General features: G+C 50.0%; 8 protein-coding genes across 8 annotated transcripts; 6 read left to right on the plus strand and 2 right to left on the minus strand.

Annotated features, from left to right (window-relative positions):
• Nucleotides 1–1,972: 1,972 nt before the first annotated feature.
• Nucleotides 1,973–3,862, plus strand: M437DRAFT_82573 (uncharacterized protein; the record flags this gene model as incomplete). The annotated part of the gene is made up of 3 exons (XM_041027777.1): nt 1,973–2,205; nt 2,259–2,370; nt 2,426–3,862. The coding sequence occupies 3 exons, from the start codon at nt 1,973–1,975 to the stop codon at nt 3,860–3,862; spliced, it is 1,782 nt and encodes a 593-aa protein (XP_040881582.1).
• An 880-nt stretch (nt 3,863–4,742) lies between these two features.
• On the plus strand, nt 4,743–8,079 carry M437DRAFT_43739 (uncharacterized protein; the record flags this gene model as incomplete). Its single annotated transcript, XM_041020796.1, has 3 exons — nt 4,743–6,485; nt 6,535–6,802; nt 6,854–8,079. 3 exons carry the CDS (start codon nt 4,743–4,745, stop codon nt 8,077–8,079), a joined length of 3,237 nt encoding a protein of 1,078 aa, XP_040881583.1.
• A 1,420-nt stretch (nt 8,080–9,499) lies between these two features.
• M437DRAFT_73518 (uncharacterized protein) lies at nt 9,500–11,310 on the plus strand (the record flags this gene model as incomplete). The annotated part of the gene is made up of 3 exons (XM_041026040.1): nt 9,500–10,031; nt 10,085–10,487; nt 10,539–11,310. 3 exons carry the CDS (start codon nt 9,500–9,502, stop codon nt 11,308–11,310), a joined length of 1,707 nt encoding a protein of 568 aa, XP_040881584.1.
• A 772-nt stretch (nt 11,311–12,082) lies between these two features.
• M437DRAFT_73519 (uncharacterized protein) lies at nt 12,083–12,511 on the minus strand (the record flags this gene model as incomplete). The annotated part of the gene is made up of 3 exons (XM_041026041.1): nt 12,083–12,142; nt 12,232–12,309; nt 12,437–12,511. 3 exons carry the CDS (start codon nt 12,509–12,511, stop codon nt 12,083–12,085), a joined length of 213 nt encoding a protein of 70 aa, XP_040881585.1.
• Nucleotides 12,512–12,744: 233 nt separating this feature from the next.
• Nucleotides 12,745–13,598, minus strand: M437DRAFT_43275 (kinetochore protein-like protein spc25; the record flags this gene model as incomplete). The annotated part of the gene is made up of 2 exons (XM_041020716.1): nt 12,745–13,292; nt 13,355–13,598. 2 exons carry the CDS (start codon nt 13,596–13,598, stop codon nt 12,745–12,747), a joined length of 792 nt encoding a protein of 263 aa, XP_040881586.1.
• Nucleotides 13,599–14,224: 626 nt separating this feature from the next.
• M437DRAFT_82578 (uncharacterized protein) lies at nt 14,225–17,218 on the plus strand (the record flags this gene model as incomplete). The annotated part of the gene is made up of 2 exons (XM_041027778.1): nt 14,225–15,512; nt 15,564–17,218. The coding sequence occupies 2 exons, from the start codon at nt 14,225–14,227 to the stop codon at nt 17,216–17,218; spliced, it is 2,943 nt and encodes a 980-aa protein (XP_040881587.1).
• Nucleotides 17,219–18,066: 848 nt separating this feature from the next.
• On the plus strand, nt 18,067–18,905 carry M437DRAFT_44006 (uncharacterized protein; the record flags this gene model as incomplete). Its single annotated transcript, XM_041020842.1, has 2 exons — nt 18,067–18,549; nt 18,597–18,905. 2 exons carry the CDS (start codon nt 18,067–18,069, stop codon nt 18,903–18,905), a joined length of 792 nt encoding a protein of 263 aa, XP_040881588.1.
• A 1,304-nt stretch (nt 18,906–20,209) lies between these two features.
• Nucleotides 20,210–20,743, plus strand: M437DRAFT_73522 (uncharacterized protein; the record flags this gene model as incomplete). The annotated part of the gene is made up of 1 exon (XM_041026042.1): nt 20,210–20,743. The coding sequence occupies one exon, from the start codon at nt 20,210–20,212 to the stop codon at nt 20,741–20,743; it is 534 nt and encodes a 177-aa protein (XP_040881589.1).
• Nucleotides 20,744–21,281: the final 538 nt, after the last annotated feature.

Consider the following 21,281-nt stretch of genomic DNA (forward strand, 5'->3'; position numbering starts at 1 on the left):
GTGGTGGCAGGAAGGAGTTGGAAAGTGTAGATTGGTGGATGAGTTGAAGTATTGTTAATCGTTTGAGATTTGAGATGAATAGCAAAGGAAAACTTCAGAGCATGCAGACATGCTCATATTTGAACTCGTTGTCGAGTTCAATTGAGAAAATTGTTATGACGCTGACTTACATCATGTGGTGGGGCAATCCAGCATCAACACCATGCAATTTTCAGAAATCAGAAACTCGTAGAACACCGGATGCCCTGAGCGGACTGTGCGCACGACCTGCATCATCCGATTTGTTGTGAATAGCCAACTCTGTTGACGTTCGTGGCTCTACCAAGACGTTTGTAGCTCCACTGCGTCGGTGACGGCGGATTCGCGGAGTCGCAGCTTTTGCAAGCCTGCAAGAAACTCGATGAAGGATTCGATCTCTTTTGCAGCACAATATTACGATCAACGGTCTGCAGTCGGCTCTACTTGGTACCTGATGCGTTTGCGGAGTCTGTTTTCCTGAAGAGCCAAATGATGCAATTGCAGGACAGCCAATACTCACCTGAGTCGATTGGTATAGGGGAATCGCACACTCAGCAGCAATGACATCGTCAGCCCAAGAGATTGAGTTCTCTCGGGACCTGATGAGCGAAGAAGAGTAGTAAGCTAGATGATGCTACATCAAGGTGAGGTCCTGGAAATCAGTGTTGCAGACTCGCATGCTAGACCACTTCTTGTGAGCTAGGTCTTGTGACTGGAGCACTCGTCTCAGGGAGTATCGCGAAGGTTATGGAACATCGAGAACAGATTGGTTCTCCTGAGAGGCATGTAGTCCGGAGGCCATTTGATCAAGCTGGCCAATCATCCTGCACGCTGGCTTTTGTCGGCCATGAAGTCGATCAGGGTTCTGACACTTTTCGGTCGCTGATGCTCGTCAGGGACCGGAGCTGGGGCAGTTAGTGGATAACTCCGGGGCCTTGTGTGATTTCTTTTTCGTTGTAGATACCGCGTGGTATGTGTTTAGTTGAGTTGTGAATTTGCAAGTGAGCAGGGTTGCACCACCAACAAGTTTTTGAGCAGTAGAATTGGCGATAATCCATGGTACAATCAGGCGATACTTACCATATCTTCGTGACCGTCTTTGGTCTCTATTGGGAATCCAGAGAATCAGGCGGCTGTAAAATTGGTGTTGACAAACGTGGTTGGTGGTCACCTTTGTTTCACAAACAACAAAGCGGCCGTTAATGTACTCAGGTACATGGAGAAGATGATCCGAACGTGTCGACTTTGGTGAAATCCAATATGCCAAACTCAACAGTTGCATTGCGAGACACAGCAAATGCAACAAAGTTCCAAGCAAGGATGCAAGTTCGCAAGAACATATTGATATGTGGTCATGAAGGAGAGGTGTAGTTGTAAATAGAGCTTCGGCTGATTGGCCGAGTGCTCAACCGTTGAAAGTTGAAACAAAACGCAGGTCACGAGTTTTGGATCTTCTGTCGCGTTCTGGTAGAAAGCAAAATCCACGTCGCGCTGCCAAAAATCACGAGCGGAACGCACGAAAAGAAGGTAAGACCAAAGACGTTTGATGGACTTGTCGAAGGCAGACAAGCATTGTAAGACCTTTTTGAGCTCTCATGGTCAAGGCACTGTAGACCCATCCAGAAAATGAGTGATCGTCGGACGCGCTTTTTAGTAGTCTGGAGGACACGACTTGAAGTTGAGGATATTTATGCCTTCAGATAGCCATGCGCGAGCAAATAGTAAACTAGATGCGAGAAGAAATCTGGAAGAATGCCACTGTCGCTACGCGTAGATTAAGAAGATGTCATTGAAGTCAGAAAAGAGATGTCGTGTAGTCGAAATGCGCGGGATTGGTGGGCCGGGTGGCTTTCTCCAGTCGTGAATCGTGAATCGAGTCGCGTTCGGTCGCGTCCCTCACCGTTCAGCGTCAGCTCGTCGAGGGAGACTGTCCACTATCTTCGTCCAACATACCATGTCCGTGTCAGCAGTAATGGATGAGCATACTAATGAGGCCCCAGTCCACGGGGATTCGTCGCCATCAGAGTCTTCATATGCACCGCAGCCCGAGACCGAAGCATCCTTGGTCCTGAAGGCGACGGCTAACAGCTACCCTTTTCTGGTCCATTCGACTGATACTCTGGCCAACAATCGTCCTCCCAATGTCGACAACAAGCCTCTGGCCCGTCAAAAGCGAAGACGAACAAGGTAGGATGACCTCTTGTCTGCTCAGCTCGCGAAGCCCGCCTGACATAAAATAGTCCCGATGACCAGAAGATTCTCGAGGAGGCCTACGCAAAGAACTCGAAGCCTGACAAGGCCACTCGTATGGATATTGTGAGCCGTGTCGCTCTGGGTGAAAAGGAAGTCCAGGTATCGCATGCCCATCTCAAGCCTGCATAACGCGTCAAACTAAAACCACGTCTAGATTTGGTTCCAGAACCGTCGCCAAAGTTCTCGTAGAAAGTCCAAACCACTGGATCCTCGCGAGATGGCCAATTACCACTCATCATATTCCTCGCCGCTCGACGCCCAACCTGCTGATCACCGAGAAGACCCGTCCACAAGCCAGGACAATCCGACGCATACTGCCGACTCGACCTCGATATCCCAGGACAAGGTTGCTCCATCTGCCAGCCAGAATATCTCGACCTCTTTCGTTGAGGTTCCCAGTTCACAACCCGAACCAGCCTCCCAGGACTCGGTTTCGAAACCCGGCTACTTGTCTAACAGACGTAACAATGCTTCTTTCACTGCCAACGACTCGTTCGAGGCACCATCGAATAGTCAGGAGCCGTCGACAAAGCGTCTAAGGAAATCCGATTCCAAGATTCGCCTGTCCATGACGGCTGATGGTGTTGCCCGCGTCATGGAGGGTGATGATCTTACATCTTCCCCTCCTCGAAAGTTCCCTCCTCCTGTATCTGCCAGTACCGATCTCGATGAGCCTGCCAGTCAATCAAACGAACTATACCGTACTAACAGTCAGGTCAGTCTGTGTGATACACTCGGCAGCCAAGAAGGCGGTACCAGTCTTCGTCGAAAACCGAGTGGACGATCTCGCGACTCACGTGTGTGGTCTTTCTTTGCCGACCGTGGTGCACGTAGTGAATTGGAAGACCGCGCAAACCAGGAGACCAGCGGTGACGCAGCTGAAGCCATCTCTCTCTTGCGCCAGCAGGAGAAGGATCGCGCGAACCACCCTTTGACACGCGTGCCTTCTCTGAAACGTCTGAATCCTCAGACCATCTCTAGCGAGGATCGTGCTGTGAAACGTATGCGCCAAAGCCAGTCTTTCAACTTGCCTCCTCCTTCATCTGCTCCTTCGGCCGTAGCCGCAACTCCGTTTCGCCAACCTCTCATGCAACGCTCATCCTCAGCACGTAATTTGCAATCTACCAACAGAAGACCCGCTCACCAGGATCCTTTACTGTTGGCCAAGACGCCTAAACTCAAGCAGACACCTACTTTCGAGATCTCAGCAGATTCTGACAAGGAAAATTGGAGCCCTGGTGATCGCCCTTCAGCTTTCATGGACCGTCAGTTCCTGCACCAGATGGCAACCTCACCAGCCGCCATGCCGTCAACGATCAAGAGACCACGTGCACTTGCTGGCTTTCACGAAACGCCCGCGCCTCGCAATCGTGGCAAGCATAGTAGCAGAACTCAAGTCGAGCATCTCGATGACGACGAAGAGGATGAGGATGTCATGCAGTTCATGAATCAGCCCAGCAGTGGTGTCAGAAAAGACAAGACGCATCGTCCTCTTGAGAGAGACGAACGCCAAAGTTCAGAGGAGGAAGATCTGAACTGTGTTGAGGGTTTGCTCAAGTTGAGCCAGGGCAACTGGGGTGGTGCCAGGTGACGACCTGAATGACCTTTTCGCTGTTTCTGTTTCTCTTGTCTTAGTAATGTTTTTGCGTTGATGTGCATGGGAATCGGCAGAGGAGAGGCATTGATATGGGTGTTCTGTTCTAGTTTTTGTCCTTTCTCGCTTGGTTGCTGCTTTTGTTTGATCGGAGAGTGGGTAGTGACCGGATCTCAGTCGGCCACACGGTGTTTTCGGGTTGGAATCACTTGAGGGGAGGATGCATGTGAAGCGTAGCTAAGCAATACGATGATGTTTTTCACACAATCCACTTGCAACATGACGAGGACGGACTCTCGCCTTACAACACCATGCGATCTAGGCAGGAGTGTAGTATCAGTATGCCAATCTAGTATTGAAGTGGCAGGATCGATTGTCCAAAATCGTTATTATATCTGCAAGAAGACAACCAAGACCAAAACGATTGTCGTCATAATCGCGTCCCTCTCTTTCCCACACTTCTTAAGGCCTATTCAAAAGATATCCTGGAAGGCACCGAAGCAAAAGTCCTGCCCCAGCGGAGCCTGGTAGTAGCGTAGCTGGCAAAAGTGAATCTCTCCATCAGGGAATCGAACCCTGGTCTCCCGCGCTTGACGAGATTTTACTCTTGACAAGCGGAAATCATGACCACTAGACCAATGAAGATGAGCCAGCTAAGCTGGTATTGGTTGTAGAGGGTGAGAGCAACTAACAATATATACTCTCCAATTTATCCGTGGCTCTTCGGCGGCTGATGCGTGACCCAGGCACGAACCAAAGCCCCGAGGGCTCGCTATGACATCCCTGAACTCGCAGCTAGAGCCACGGTTGGTGCTGCAAGCTCTATGCTATCAACGTGCTCATGCGCAGATGCAGTGTGATAGCACCATAGTTGGCCATGTACTGGCCCATCGGGGCGCCCAAAACGTATGCTGCTTCTAAGCATGTAGTTCGCAGCACCAATTCACCCATTCCCGACCACAACGATCTTGACAAGCTCGCCGTCACTCCGCTCTCACCCGACGCTGGACAACTTACACCTCTGGTCTTGGAGCACGAGCAGACACCTTTCGAGCATGCGGTCTCGCCCACGCCTTTATCGGAGGACCACAATGGCACAGAAGAGCAGGAAATAGTGGATATCAAAACATCTCGCGCTGGCAACATATTTACCACCATCACCACCTCGTCGCTTAGTGTATGGCAGACCAAGCCCACCGCTCTGCTCGCTACAGTCATAAGATCGACTCATTCTCTGGAAACATATGGCCCGAATACATCTGTCCTGCTGCGTCCCGATGCCCTCATAGTCATTGTGCAGACTCAGAAAGGCTTTCTCATAACGTACTCCCTGGCCATCGATCCGGCTGCCCGAGTATACCAAACGTCCATCTTCACTCCCTCCGGATCTCATGTCCGACGGCCAAGCAATGAAGGGTACAGTAAGAGACCAAATCTAATCCCTGAAGGAGGACCTGCAGAAGGCGAAGGCATCAGGGAAGTCAGTGTACGCTTTCGTATGGTAATCCGGATAGACGCTGGTATTTCGCAAGCTCTCGTGCTTGATGACGAGCTTGTTGTAACCACCGTCAAGCCTGCAGCCGTTCAATGCATACGTTGGACACCAGATAATTCAGGCTCTTCTCACAGTACAGAACTTCTCAAGCGAATGAGCTGGCTCATTGGAAGATCTTCGGTCATCAACATGTCATACGACAGACCGATGAATCTTCATACTTGGGTAACAGATGACGGTAGAGCGTACGCAGTACAGCGTTTATCTGGAAGCAGCGCCGATCCTGCCAAAAGCAAAAGTCTCTTCAAAGGCTTCTGCTTCCATGCCCCGGATCAGCCAGGACTTTTTGCAACAAAGTCTGTGATCAATGCTCGCTTCTCCCTAATAGCCGTCGGTTGTTCAAACGGCACAATTCAAGTCTATTCTGCAAAGGACTACCTGGGTAATATACCACGATCCCACGAACTGAAGCTACCCGTGTCAGAAGCATCTTCTGGCAATCTGACTCTATTGAGCTGGTCACCAGATGGCTACTGTCTCTTTGCAGGATATGATCATGGCTGGGCAATGTGGAGTGTATATGGTAAGCTAGGTGCCAACACTTTCGGTGCGGATCGAACAATGTCGGAAGCAAACAACGAGGAGTGGCTGTGTGGCGTGCGCGCTGGTTTCTGGATCGGTGGTGGTGCAGAAATAATGCTCCTTGGGCCAAACCGAAACGAGCTACATGTTGTTGAGATGATGCGGAGCAGTGTGACAAGCTGCTTTGCAATGCCCAACATTTCTAGATCTCTGTTACAAGGAAGCACTAGCTTGATGCTGTACAAAGGATTTGAGACTCCGGATCACACAACCATATCTGGCGATATCTCCTTGTGGCAGACAGTGCAAGCCCCACAGGCCTATCTCGCATATCAATGGCCGCTGCGGCTTAGCGTTGTCTCTGCTGATGCAAGATATCTTGCTGTGGCTGGAAGACGAGGCCTCGCACACTACAGCGTTGGCAGTGGACGATGGAAGACGTTCGAGGATCCTATGGCTGAGAACAGCTTTACCGTACGAGGTGGTATGTGCTGGTGGCAACATATTCTTGTGGCTGCCGTGGAATCCGGAAATAGTTATGAGGTATGCTTTCTTAGCATGACTGACCCAACAAACTGCTAAACTTCAATAGGTCCGTCTGTATTCGCGCGAGAAGACTCTAGCCAATTCTCAAGTATTGCACTCTGAGATACTGCCATACCCAGTAGTCTGTATGGCCACATCTGGAGAAGACTCTCTATTGGTGTATACCTACGAGAACGTCCTACTCCATTACATCTTCGTCTCATCAAACAAGACGGTCAGACTAGCACAAGTTGGTCAGATTGCCTTCCATGGCATTATCAGGGCTCCACCACGTGTTCGTGCTATCAGTTGGATTCTTCCTGAGGAGCAACGTGGTATGTTATTATTCTCAGCCCGCCTTCAGATTGCTTGCTAACTTTCATCAGACAACGGCGATCCCTCGCAAGACGTTGCCACAGCTTCCGTGCTGTTCCTGGTTGATGCCAAGTTGGTACTCTTGCAGCCCTCAGCAAACGAGCTCGGGGAGCTGAAGTACGACATGCGGGTCATTGCTCATAACGTGGAGTTCTACACACTCTCGAGGGAACAGCCACCTTCCATTTCCCCACCAGGCCTTCTTGGAGATAGTTCTGACAACAAATATCTCTCTGCTGGTGCTCTGGGTCACAGCTTGCGCGACTCTTTGTGGTACTTTGATGGCACATCAATGCACGCATGGCCTGATGTCCTCGACGTGCTCTCCTCTGCTCTGACGGAGCATGGTCGTGAGGTGGCGCCCACTGTCGCTATCACCACCGACTTCTACCCACTGTCTGCGATTGTGGAAAAAGGACTTCTCACTGGTCTCGAGTCGGATCTGGTTCAACGTCGTGATATCAATTTTGCATTCTACCGTCTTAATCCCCGGACTCACCTGTCTATACCATCTCTTCTCCGACATCATCTAGCCCAGTACGACTCACCCGCTGCGCTCCATCTTTCACATTCTTACCAGAAACTACCTTACTTCGATCATGCCTTGGAAGTGCTCCTGCATGATGTCCTAGATGACGAGGTCGATGCTCCCCCCGAGTCATCGGAGGCAGCACTCCTTCCTGGTGTCTTGTCGTTCCTCTCCTCGTTCCCAACATATCTTGATATTGTTGCCGGATGCACGCGCAAGACTGAATTAAGAAGCTGGAAAACTTTGTTTCGCTACCTGCCTCCTGTTGCCGAATTGTTCGAAGAGTCCCTCCGGAAAGATATGCTCAAGACGGCAGGAAGTTATTTGTTGATTCTGCATGCTTTCGATGAAGGTAGCTTCAGTGCGCGTCAGACGTCTACTCTTTTCAAGAGAGCTAAGAACGAGGGTGATTGGGATCTCTGCAAGGAACTCGCTCGTTTCCTGGTAGGGATTGACGAGACCGGAAACCTTCTGAAAAGCGTGCTATCTCGGGCTGGGTTGAGGGATGCGGAGCCTGGTGATAGCTATGACTCCTCGGACGAGGCTGATAGCAAGCCATCTCACGAAGCTCATGGCTCCAATGGCGCGTCACTGCAGACACCTGACAGGTCCGAGGGCGATAGTAGTAACGGTAGCATCATCATTGCTGGCCGCAATCCTGGTTCATCTGCACAAGACTATTTCGCCGATTCGGCAAGATACTTGTGAGAGAGGTATCCCTGTCAGGTCACGAATGTCAATATCGTAACCTTATCGTATAGGGCTGCATGTCGCGTGGAATTGAATACATGTTTTCTTTTGATCGCTGTCTAGCGCGAAGGCGCACGTGTATGTTTATTCCTGTGGATGAGATCGCAAATGGTGGCTGGTCGACCATCAGCGCCAGCAGCGCCGTAAATGCCGTCGAGCAGGGAGGAGGGAAGCTTCACGCGGGGGCTGTCGCTGCTTTGGGAACAAACCACTATTTTCTACTTTGGGATGCAACACTGTCCATTAATCTCAATCTCAATCATAAGTCCTCCACACCAAACAACAATGAAATGCGATGCCTTTTGGAGCAATTATCTGTTGTTCTTAGGTGAGCTGTATCACTCGTCCGACATGGCGCAGTTGAATGTGGCAGTGACAAGTGTTGATCATCGACACACCGGCGAAGGGAGCTGTTCGCGCGTGGGCACCTCGTGCTTGCCAGCAGAGCCGAAAGCTTGGTATCCCGCTCCCTCCTGCATCTTACCGTTCCATCCCCTCTGGGGAAATGGAGAAGCTCTCGTTAATTCTTCCCTCTTGACACCTCACGATCACGACTCCGAAAGACCGTATTATGGTCATCGTCATCACGCATTGACCGGTGCACTCCATATACCGTTCTTGAGCCATTCTCTGCTTCGGGGTGCCTGGTGTCACGCAACCAGAAGAGTATGAGGCTACGTATGTGGCAGGGCTGTCATGCTAGGCCCCCTTCAATCGAGAAGTCACCTCACCGTAGTTTCGACACAGATCCTGAAGGTTAATTGTTAGCTTTATAAGGTGAGAAGGATGCTACGGTAGCCTGCGACCAGGAGTGTACGCCTCGTCATACGCTTTTTCGCACCCCAGTCTCAACTTATGAACTGCTGGGTGTGGCTCACAGATTAGGTCTCGGACAGTTGCATTCATCTTGGAAAAGTTAGTTCCGGCATTGCCGACAATTGGACAACGACCATTGCATATTACTGTGGTAGCCTGAGGTGCTTCATTTAACGCTTCGGGACACCTTTTTACTTTTACAATGGCTGCATTTATTTATACGTCCTGCAATGTCAAAAGGCTCTCACAGCCTCTCGACTGCGCCTGAGCTTACAAGGTTCGTGCCTTCCTCTTAAAATATCAACCTTTCTGCTTTCCTTGAATCTTGAATCTTGCATCTAATTTAGCATCTGTTAGCTTTCTGTCGATATCACTATTGACTCCAGGCTAATAAAGTGAATCAAACAAACAATACTACACACCATCACCGGCTACTACCATACTCTACAGACAACTCTACCAGTGCCATAGCAGACTCGACAACTTTTAAGACCGCCGATCACCTCCGTGCATCGACTACATCAACGACAAGCAACAGATGTTTATGCCTCCCTATGCAAAGATGAACAGTGGGATCGCCAGACGAACGCTATCACCGATGGACCACACTCCAAACCAAATGGATAACCAACAAGTGTCCGACCTCACATGGATCATGGTCACCAACCCGCAGCAGTCCAAGGATAAAGAGATGATGAGGAACGTTCGCATCAAGGTCATGAACGACTACCTGACCAAGGAGCGACGCAACCCAAATAGTACCGATGCTCGTGTACGACATACCGTCAGACGCTCCAAGCCTAGCACGTCGCCAGAGTCGAGGAAGAAGTCATATCCATCTAGCACGAGAAGTCAATCACCTCGTGCTAAAGACTCGGCGATGCAGTCTGCTCTCCCATCACCCGAGGCATCATGCATTCAAGCACATTTGGAAGCGAACATGGAGTCCCCAGACGATACAGACTCGACTGCACTGACATCACAAGCGGTCCCGAATGTACGACTGGCAGGTATCGGTGCGAAATTGGATGTCTTCGAAGCGAGTCCGCGATTTGACGGAGAGGTCATTGATGTCCTTATGCTAAAATACAACTGTATGTACTTACACTTCCCTCTGGGTAAGCATTCACTGACATAAGGAATGCAGGCACGACATATTTCGCAAGCCAGGCCATGTGCAAGAAATGGGTCCCGATGTTGTTCGCTGGTCGGGCATCATTCCTCAGCACATTGTGTATATCATCTGCGTATCTTGATATGATGCATATGGACTTCTCACACAGGCTGACAGTGAATTCAATCGAATCTGTACGAACTCTGGCGGTCAGGGAGCAGACCGTACAACTCATTAGCAAACGTCTGTCCGACCCAGAAACTTGCTGCAACGACGCAAACATAGTCTCGGTCGTGCACCTGCTGTTTGGTGAGATGATTGTGGCATGCCCGCTGGCCTTGCAATGGCACGAAGACGGGCTACACACAATGGTGGAACACAGAGGCGGTCTAGACAACTTGGGCGGTCACGGCCTCCTGGCTTCAATGGTCACCATGTGAGTTGCAGGAAGCCAGCCAACTGTCTAAACTTGACTGACCGAAAACAGCCAATTCTTCGAAGTTTCGGTGCTTCGCGAAAGCCGTCCTCGACAACAGTATCTCAACTATGCCCGCTTCATCACCGAGAACTCGACGCAGGGCCGTACGTCCGCAGTCCCAGAAACGCCTTTGTACCATGCCACAGGTGTACACCATACTCTAGCCCGAACGCGACGATGCGATGAAGATACATTGGACCTCATAAACCTCGTGCGAGATCTTACGCAAGCCGTCGTGCAGCTTTCGGACGCATCCGCCGAAGACTCCCCTTCCAGCGGACCTTTCGGGCCCAAAGCAGCGAGGAGGATATATACAGACCTAGAGGTTCAAGCATTGCAAGAGAAGAAACACAAAGCAATAGAGCAGATTGTCGCACTCGAGAGTCGACCCGATCCTGTCTACGAAGCATTGCGCCTCTGCGCTCTGCTGTACGCCACAGCCATCCACCTCAACATGCCTTTCTCGACTACTGCCCGTTGCTTCCCCAGTAATATTGTGATACAGATCAGAGACAACCTTCTCCGTACAGACCTCTCGGACTGCTGGAACAGCATGGTGGGAATGCTCTTCTGGTGTACGATCGTGACTGGAGCAGCGTGCAACGACGCAGACGACGAAGACGTTGAGGTGCTGGCAACTAAGAAATGGATGGTGGCTCACGCGATCAGAAGCTCGATCTTGCTGCTGTTCCAGCACACGCACGCTATGGTAAAGATGCTAAGGACAATATTGGTCGTGCAGAAGGTGTTGAGATGTTCAGCCGAGGAACCAGAGATCTGAGTATGCGTCAATGATGAACTATGACCCCTCAAAATGTACTCGTAATGAAAGTAGAAATCAGCGCGAAGCATAGACAGCGTTATGAACAATTGAATGATCATCTCTTACCAAATGAATCACGATATAGCATCACGCTAGGTGAACTGGCATGATCTGTCAAGGGGCAGACACAGGGCTAGGGTCACAAGGGCACTCAACATGCTCGACATTCACATGCAGCGTTAGACAACCTAACCTCAAGCATCACAATAGAATCACATCTAAGCAGAACAAGCTCAGACACACATCCCAAACGAAAGTCTTCATATTTTGATCGGGCAACCCGCTTCTCCAACCGCCCCGGATACACCCGTAAAGGAGCAAACATGCAAATCGGCCATGGTTAGGCGTCAACAGCAGAGTGAAGCCTAAACGGAGGTACTCGGGTCTCACAGTCCCCGTAAGGATTCTGAAGTAAGGGTGTCGCGTAGCTGCACCGTCGCTGATAGATAGCGCTGTGGCTTGATGGATGTGGTCTGGCGAGCGTTGTTCTACTTAGATGTCTCGTTGTAGGATCTTGAGGTACAAAATATGGTCTTTCGGCGTTTTGTGAGATAGGATTGGAGCCAGGACATGGAAGAGAAAGAAAAGAAAGTGGAAGCATTGAGCAATCTTGGGACGTTTCGATTTTTATGCAGACAGAAATTGATGATGAGAATTGGGGTATCATAGAAATGACCAGTGTAGTAGTGTACCGGTGGTTGAAAGTGGTGAGCAGTGAACAAAGCAATCATTACTTTTCACGAGGTTCTGTGGCAACGCCGTTGCGGTCTCGGAGGTCTTTGATGACAGTCTATGGCAGAGTGTCAGTGGGTCATATCCATGATCATAGCAAATTGCGAAGTGGATGATGAGATAGTTGTACTAGACAGGAAGACCTACAGCCAGGGCGTCTGGGTTTACACCATTTTCGATGAGCGAGACACAATAAGATAGCGACTGGCGGTCCAAATTTGTGTTCTGCGATACATAAATGTCAGCGTGGTCACTGATTAGGAAAACAGTAAAGATCATGAGGTTGACATCCGACGGCGAACAATCGCACGTCCGGCGCGTGTGCGTTGAATGATGAAGTGTGGTCACATACAAGCAAAGAAGAAATTTCGTAGAGGATATCGATTGTTTCGCGCGCGGCTTTTCGCTTGTCTTCAGTAGGAGGCATGATTATTGAGTTGTGATGACAGTGGTGCAGTTGATGGAGGACTGATGGAAACGGATGGGAATGTTTGGTTTCGGCCGGGCGTCGCTTTTGAAAACGAAAGCTTAGGCAACAACACATGAGGAAGGCGCGACACAAGAGTCGACCCACACTTTTGGGGTTTATGTTTTGGATGGAAAGAAATTCAACAGTATCATTAATCGTGACAAATATCATATCCTAAGACATCGAGTAGATCAGTGCCTGATAGAAGCAGTGAACAAGGCACGCATTGCCTTGAGGAAAGCAGCCAAATCCCTTGTCTCATTCAAACGCTCCACGACAGCATCGACAGCCTCATCATCCAACGCCGGCTCTACTGCCACAACTTGATAGTCCTTTGTCTCCATATTCAGTTCAAAAGCGCACTGACGGTCCCAGTCCCTCTCATCCACATGTGTATAGACGAACTTGATTCTGTCATCGATGCCCAGACCTTCGATACGCATGCAGAGATGAGACTCCCAAAAGTGCAGCTCTGGTCGGTTGTGACGTGCTTGATTGTCGAGTTGTCGCTGGTGGTGGTGTTGGGCCTGGCGGCGGGTGTTGATTGATTTTTGTAGCGACGAGATTTGAGAGCGAAGGTCGTCTCGGTGGGCTTCATGGTTCTGGCGTTGAATGTCGAGCTCTTCAATTTGTTGTTGCATCTCTTCATGCTCTTGTGCTTCCTTGGCTAGAGTGTTCTGGTGTGCGATCGACTTGTTAGACATGTCCTCGAGCTCTCTGCGTCGTGATCTTTGAGATTCTATCAAGAAGGGCATGTTAGTATACCGATGCGAGCAGTTGTTATGACATGGAACGACTGACCCTGGATCTCAGACATGTTGATGCGGAAATGATTGCGCTCCTCGAGAACGCGCTTGCGACCCTGCTCGATGAAGTCGTCGAATCTTTGAGTAAAGCGGGCCATGCGATCGCGCAAATCGTCGAAACCAAACTTGATACTAGGCAGCTGGTCGACCATTGAGGGCGGATCGGGAGTGAGATAGGGACCGCGTAGACCACCTGCTCCGAAGGAGGCGTCGAATCGCGCATGGCTGGGAGTGTTCATGACGGCAGCCATGATTGTGGAACTGCAAGTGCTTGAGCTGCGAAGCGGTATGGACGAAGTCTGAGGGTATGCGCAATTGAGTGTCGAGCTTGCCAGACGCGGAAGATTTGGAGTAAACACAAAGTCCGCCTGCGTTGCCAGGGACCCTGGGGCACGGACAACGTCAGGCTCTCGCGGGTTATGGAAGCCACCTGAGTCAGGCTCGTCAGGTTGTCGCTTCGGACATACCAAGCGCGAGATGAGCATACTCTTCGTCGTAGATGTCTCTTCAATAAGTGCATTGTGATAGTCAAACCTGAATACATGGATGTACAAGTGCCCAGGCAGAGGCCTCTTCTTGCAGAAAGTTGATGGTCAGATCGGTGGTCGGCACGCCCCCTGCTATAGAGCCGAGAGGCCGATCAAGTCCTGACGCGCTTCAGTCTCGACAAGTTTTTGACGATGAATTTCTCTTCCACTTTTCTACACTAACATATGCGACATTTGACATTCTCAACTACCATTTACTGCACACGACAACATATTTCTCAGCTACTACAATCAACAAAATTCCCCGACCACCTTCTTCACGGCAATGATTCAATCTGTCTCTGGCCAAATACCACGCATAGCTAGGAAGAAGCCGCATGGCTGACCAATCTACCACTGACCTGAAATATGGTCACTTTGGTCAAATCATTTACAACCCTGACGATCAAGTCTGGCTATTTCCCAGGATCCTCGAATCTTCGCCCACATTACTGCCCCTCGGCACATCGCAGCTCGTCTTCAAATCGCAGCATTCCCAAGCCCGAGTAGATCCTGTCACCACAGAGAAACCGAGCGTTCACCTCAATCGTCAGCTTTCTGAGCTCCTCCGTTTCGATCCTACCACTGCTCCGAGCGCCCATATCCTTGCTGAGCCTGCTGTTGCATCGCAAGAGATTCAGAAGACTGTACTTCGCCATGATCCCACCACTGGCCATCTGTTGGCTTTTGGTCGAGTACCCGATCATACTATAAAGCGCTCCACACCAATCGTTGCCTTCCCTGCTGCAGATCATGCCCACATCCTGCGCCTTGTGCAGATTCAGCCTCAGAAACACGGCTGGGAACGCAATAAATCTATTTGGATTGATGTACCGAGGCTTTCTGGTGAGTCCGGCACCTGGCATGCTCCCCATCCAATCCGTCAGATCTGTTTTGCAGACACCGACGAGGACTCGAATCTTGCCCGCACTCTGGCTGTTCGCACCACCATCGCCGTTCATGTCCTGCGAATTGCTGCGAGAAAACATGCCTCATCATGGAATTCTCTCGCTGGTACGCCGTCTCGCTTCCACACAGAACAATTGTGCACTCTGAGCCTGAATCTATTTGGAGGTCTAGCCCCCGCTCATGTGGCCTTCAACCATTGGTACCCTAAGCAATTCGTCACTGTCGACCAATATGGTACCTGGCATGTCTGGGACTCGAGTCTGAGACAGATTCCTTCTGAGCATGGCAAGCCAATCGAGCTCTGCCGCGGCGCTACCAATGACCAAGTCATACCCGATCATGAAACAACTGCTAGTTTATTGGACGACGGCTGGGGCAGAGCGATGTGGGCTGGCAACGTGCAGACTATTGTCACTGCTAGCAGGAGATGCTTGGGCATATATGACATCCAAGGAAAACCTGTCAGACTCCAGTCTCCCAATCTCGGCCTTGATGGGACTCCGCACTGGATCCTCGATATCATGCTAAATCCCCTGGACCCAACTCTTATATTCGTTTTGACCTCAACTTCCTTGTTCTGCTTACGTGTGCGTTGTCTGGACGAGTTTAATCCAGAGAGTTATGACACTGCTGGTGCCGAGGTAGTATTACAATGTAGGCACTTCAGAGACTCGGAGGATACGGGGCTTGGTCTCTCTAACTTTGTTGATGATATGGGTATGACATATGAATCAGCGACTTCGACGGCTAGATGCTGACTTTCCGCAGATGTCGTTGTGTTGATAAAATCTTCATTGAGCCCACTCGCAACGAGTCATCGCTTTACGGCAGACGAGTCTTCTCCTCAATTCTTGAGGATCGCCGATGCCACTCAACTTGTTCTGCCAGAACTCCCTTCTACTGCGACTGCTTCACCTGCAGCCCTGACTTTCCAGATTCAGCCTGTTCAGTATGGAGAGAGTGGCCACCACGAACAACCATCCGGCCCTGGAAAGACTTATCAAGATTCTTTTGTGAGATTTTTTGTTACGACCGCTATCACAAGCGATATGGCCGTTGTGCAGAAGCTATATTATGCGTTTCCAAGCACAGTTGACGGGTCGTCACTGCCGAAAGTCTTGCACCCCGATTGGCACGGAAGACTTATACACAGTCGCCCACGACTACAAGAGACTGGTTTTATTGAAAAATCGAAAGTCATTCAAGGGCTAACGAATACTAGAGAAGAGCAAGATGAAACGGTGTCTTCCCATCCTGATACCCTGAAGTCAACAAAAGACAACTGGACTATGGTATACGAGCTTGCCCATGCTCGAACAACTAGCGCAGCTTCACAAACAGAAGAATTCTCGCGTGCGCTCGCACGTGTGAATCGAGCACTCGAGGCTTCTGAGGCTTTTGAGAATGGCCATACACTCTTGTCGGAAATTTGCGATAACCAAACCTTAATACCTGACATAGATCAAGCTGCTACAGAGTTCAGCAATTTGGTTTCTTCTAGGTCGCAGCATGATGAAGACATGCAAGGGGTTGACCAGAAATTACAGCTTGCGCGCATTAGCAGCAACTCTGCCCTAAATCTTGGTCTCAACAGCGATCCGGATCTAACAGCCGTCTACGATACCATCATAGCGCATTGGCTGACCCCACTATCTCAGACGGTGCCTGGAAGGGTGCGACTTGTTAAGGAACAATTAGCGCGAAGAATTGCTGCTGAGATATGTCTCGCAAGCCATGTTATCAGACAGACACCAGTGAGGCCAAGTGAAGAGGAGACAGCAGCAGAGACGCAGGCTACAGAGGATGATTTTTCTTCGCAAACGAACTTTCCTCAATCGTCTCTCCCAACACCGTCACCAACAGCCACACCGTCGTTGACTACTGTCACCTCCTTGTCTAGTCACCCATCGACCTTGGTGTCTTCTGAATTTGCACGCCTCAGACGGTACACCACTTTCTCATCGGAAAAGCCTACTCCTGCACCCCTACCCAAGGGTCTTACTAATACGCTCGCGCATTGGACTCTTGACGGTAATCCCGATGACTATGATTGGCTTGCCGTTCAGCGAGAACAGGAGAAGAAGGCCGAGGAAGAGGATGAGGACCTGACACCGAAAGAGCGAGCGAGGTTGAAGCGCCGTGCCGAGAGAATGTTGCTGAAGCAGAGGCGCGAATCGCAGAAAGCATCTGCTATGGACTTTGCAAGTAGCCAAGTTCCTGGCATCGTAAGCGCGAGTCAGCCTGCATTCGCGACTCCTTCTAGAAGCGAAGCACCGAAGGTTCCTCAGTCTGCCAGAGCAGCAAGTCAGGGCACCCAGCTGCTAGCCAGCTCCCAAGCTCAGCCAAACATGTTCACAAGCCAAGTGCAGCCTGGGCGTTTTGGTGGAAAACCGGCAAAGAAAAAGCGCAAGGTTGGGTTTTAGAAGCGATCGGAATCCTCCCGCTCGCTGTATACTTCCATATCTGTACAGCCAAAAAGTGCCCGTCAGAGGTCATGTGCCATTTCATTATATGAATCCAGCTCCCTGGTTATGTGGATCTGGGATCAAACCCCTGTCGCGAATCCTTGGGGTGCCGTTATCCGTATTGAAAAGTAGCTAGGGTTGGCGCAGCAGAACAGCAGAGACAAGATGTGCTGTCATTGAGGCTTGGCCCGCAGTAAGACCATCATGTGCCAGGCCGGATGATGGCACGACACGGCAGATGCGTGCAGACTGCTTCTCGAATGATTGGACATCTTCTCGAATACTTGGTGCCAAGGCGGCGTCTTGATACGAATTATTACTTTGCACACCTTTGCGTCGTCTTTGAACTGCTCTCTTGAACCAGTATCGGGATTCTATCGTAGGTTTCGGGGGTGTCCGACAGCTGAGCGTGGGGCTGTGATGGGATTGTCCTTCTACTGGTTGCAGGAGCTAATCGCACCAAGAGCTTCCTTCCTTCGACACCCCGCGCTATGACATTATCCAGCAAGGCTTAGCCATGTAAACACAACCGTGTCAGAGACACATGTGTGAGGAAAGAACCACCTACAGTAGTTTGTAAATGTATTTATTACCGTGACCTGCCGCCACCATGTTCCCTCATGTTCTGATGAACCCGACTCCTGCAACGTATCATACCCATTTTGCTTACACCATTATATCCCTCAGCAAGAGGGAGGACCATATTATCGAATACGTAGGGTCATCACGATCCATTCACTGATATAAATACACCTTCCGTCCTCGAATGGCCTGGCAGAAATCCACAGATCAATACGTAAGTCGACATGCTCGCCTACAGAACCAGCAGGCTGACCACTCATCAGGAGTTTTTGGTTGATAGTCTGAATCAAGACTTCGAACTGTTCTCGTCGACGACACAGAAAGTCAACCAAAAACATGGTTTCAGCTCACCTTTGCCAATAGCTGGCGCAGCCTCCACGGACAAGAAGTCTCAAAATGATCAATATGGAGCACACATTATGATGCCGTCTACCAAAGACGAAGAAACATGGCTGGTTTGGCGTCATGATAGCAATGCCCAGGACATGCATACACTATCGGTGATGAAGGCCAAGACTAAGCTCTCGATCAGTGACAGCGGCTATGGCTCTATGGATCATGCTGGCAGCCATGGTGTTGAGGCCAGGCTGAGTGCTCAACCAGAGATGACCGGTTTATCAAACAACCAAGTCTCGGACTACTGCGAGATCTGCTCTGAAGAGTCAGACAAACGCCGCTACTTTAGTAACAATGCGGACAGAAGGTCAGTCCTCTGACCAATGTTTTTGACATAACGCTGACCACCCATAGGAAGCACATGCTGACACACACTCGTCCTTTCAAGTGTGATGTATCTGGATGCGACAATCAGAACGGCTTCGCGTCTCCCCATGACCTAGCACGACACCAGAAGACATGCCATAGTATGTTGACTGTGAAGACGTCCAAGTTTTACTACCGATGTGCTGCCCCTTCTTGCCAGAAGAAAGACAAGATCTGGCCCCGAAAGGACAATTTCAAGGCTCATCTCGAAGGAACGCATAGATACGATGAACCTCAGGTTGCCGAGCTGCTAGTGAAGTACATCCAACACCATAGTGACTTTTCAAACATTAGTTGCTGACTGCTAGATAGATCGGAATGTCCCCCTGAAGATGTGCAGCTTCTCCCTGATGTTGCAAGTCGGCGGAAGAAAGGCAAGAAGGTCAAGACCAATCGTCGCTCTCGCAAGGAGCGTTCATCAGAAGATGAGGACAGTAGCGTGGTTGAGAGCCCGGCTGGAGAGATCCACCATGGCTTTGAGCCTAGCATTTCTTTGCCTCTGTACCCTGCAAAGAGTCCAACGCTGCCGTCTTCTGCATCCTATCCTTCCGACTCCTTCTTGCAAACAGTACAGCAACTTCCTCTCCCTCAAGGGGCCATATATGCTCATCCTCCATCCATTGTGGTGTCTGATGACCATGAAGTTGATGCGCGGGAATGGAATTCACCTATCGAAATGATGGACACCACCGCAGATTTCATGGACAATCTACATTCCCCATATCTCATGGTCTGCGTGCCATCCTCTCCAGAAGATATGGCGCCATCACCAGCCCCTTACAGCTCAAGCTCATACGCAGACTCATTGTTCGAGTCTGACATGGACGACATGACCACAGATAACGACTTTGACATAGATTCAGGCGAATACGAGACCATTTTTCAGCCTCTCCTCAGACCGACAGTACACTATTTGTTGGCTGCTTACTACCGTCAGAACGCACCTGGCAATAGTGGACAACAATCCTCGAACTCCAGCTATTCGTCCAGCTTCGGCAGTCAAGTTGGTACCAGTGGATCAAGAGCGAGTAATGTACCCTATCCTCCGCTTGGAGGCAAGCGAAGACGTACTTTGGTGGATGATGATGACGGTAACGATGATGAACAACCGCCGAAGCGCAAGAGCAGAGTTACCCGATCAGACGATGAGCTCCCTCCCTTGGCATGTCCATTTGCCAAGTTCGATCCTTTTAAGCACGAAAAATGCTATACCTTTGTTCTGAGAGGTGTTTCTCGGGTCAAGTGAGTGAGCCGAAATCAATCTTAGACATGGCAACTGACCTTAAAAACCTAGACAACATCTTGAACGAGTGCATAGCATTCCTATTCACTGTCCTAAGTGTTACTCAATCTTCCGCAACAACACGGAAGCCAGAGACAAACACGTGAGAGAAGGCACCTGCCAAAATGCTCCAGAGCGTCGTCTCGAAGGCATCGATGAGTCAACCATGCGAAAGCTCAAGCGTCGTGTCACAAGCAGATCAGTCCCCGAAAGCTGGTACTCTATGTATGAACTGTTGTTCCCAGGGGCGAGAAGACCAGAGTCGCCTTGTGAGTTTACATCTGAACCACGAGAACACACCACGATGCTGATATATGATAGTCATGGATGCTACGCTCTCTGCCGAGCTCTCGGCCTTCCGAGACTTCTGTATACACGAAGGACGCGATATAGTGACGAGTGTCGTTAGCGCTGAGATGCCTTTTGCAGATGGCCAGCAACAAGACCAACTCGAAGACTTTACACGACAGGTTTTCCAGAGAAGCATTGAACAACTGTTCCTGCAGTGGCAGAGTAGGCCTCGTCCTGTCACTAGCCAGCCAGTCGTGGCCACTCAAGCCACGCTTCCTCCGACTCCTCCTTCCACCTTCATTCACGACTTGAATGATATGGCGATCAATGACGGCTTTACGATGACCGACGAGGAGCCTCTACTGCCGCCGTCGCAGCAATTTCCTGACCTCGACATGCCATGGATGACTCCTGAGCTTCAGCAGAACACCGAGGATCAACAGCAACAGCAGCAGTTACAACAGCAGTATATGTATTTTGGAGAGGTTCCCCCTGTGAACCAAATCCAGCAACAGTTCTGGAATGATTATGGAGTATTGGATGGGATGGGTGGTTGGTCTGGTTGAACAACGATAGAAGGCGCTTCAGACTTTATGATTTGCTGTTGATATAATGACTGACGACATTATGTATAGAAGGCCCTGTGTAGTTTACTGTTCAGATTATACTATAGGAACTTGTATGTCCATGTCTTCTAACTTTATGAGTTAAAATTGGCAAACATTCTTGTGTCTTAACATAGCGAACCTCTTAGGTCGTGGCAAGACAGAACGAATCACCCAAGTGTGGTTCAAGCAGGATTGTCTGCTTTCTTCTTGCGCTCCAACTTCCTCGACATCTTCAAAGCCCTCTTAGTGAAGTTTCCACCCGACACAAGAAGCCATGGTGATTCGGCTTCTTCTTCGACAAGTACCGCCGCAATATCCTCAACACGATAATCCAGCTCGATGAATTCGGTCAACCATTCAAAGTCGAAGGCTAGTTCGGTAGCCTTTTGTGTTAGAAGATTATTTACTAGTTCAGTGTCCGAATTGATGACTGCTCTAATTAGAGCGTCGTCTGAAGCTGTGAGAACAGTATGATGGAGTAGAGATGAGAAGCGCT

The sequence above is a fragment of the Aureobasidium melanogenum genome (genome assembly GCF_000721775.1).
Source record: "Aureobasidium melanogenum CBS 110374 unplaced genomic scaffold scaffold_5, whole genome shotgun sequence".
Taxonomy (NCBI): Eukaryota; Fungi; Ascomycota; class Dothideomycetes; order Dothideales; family Saccotheciaceae; genus Aureobasidium; species Aureobasidium melanogenum.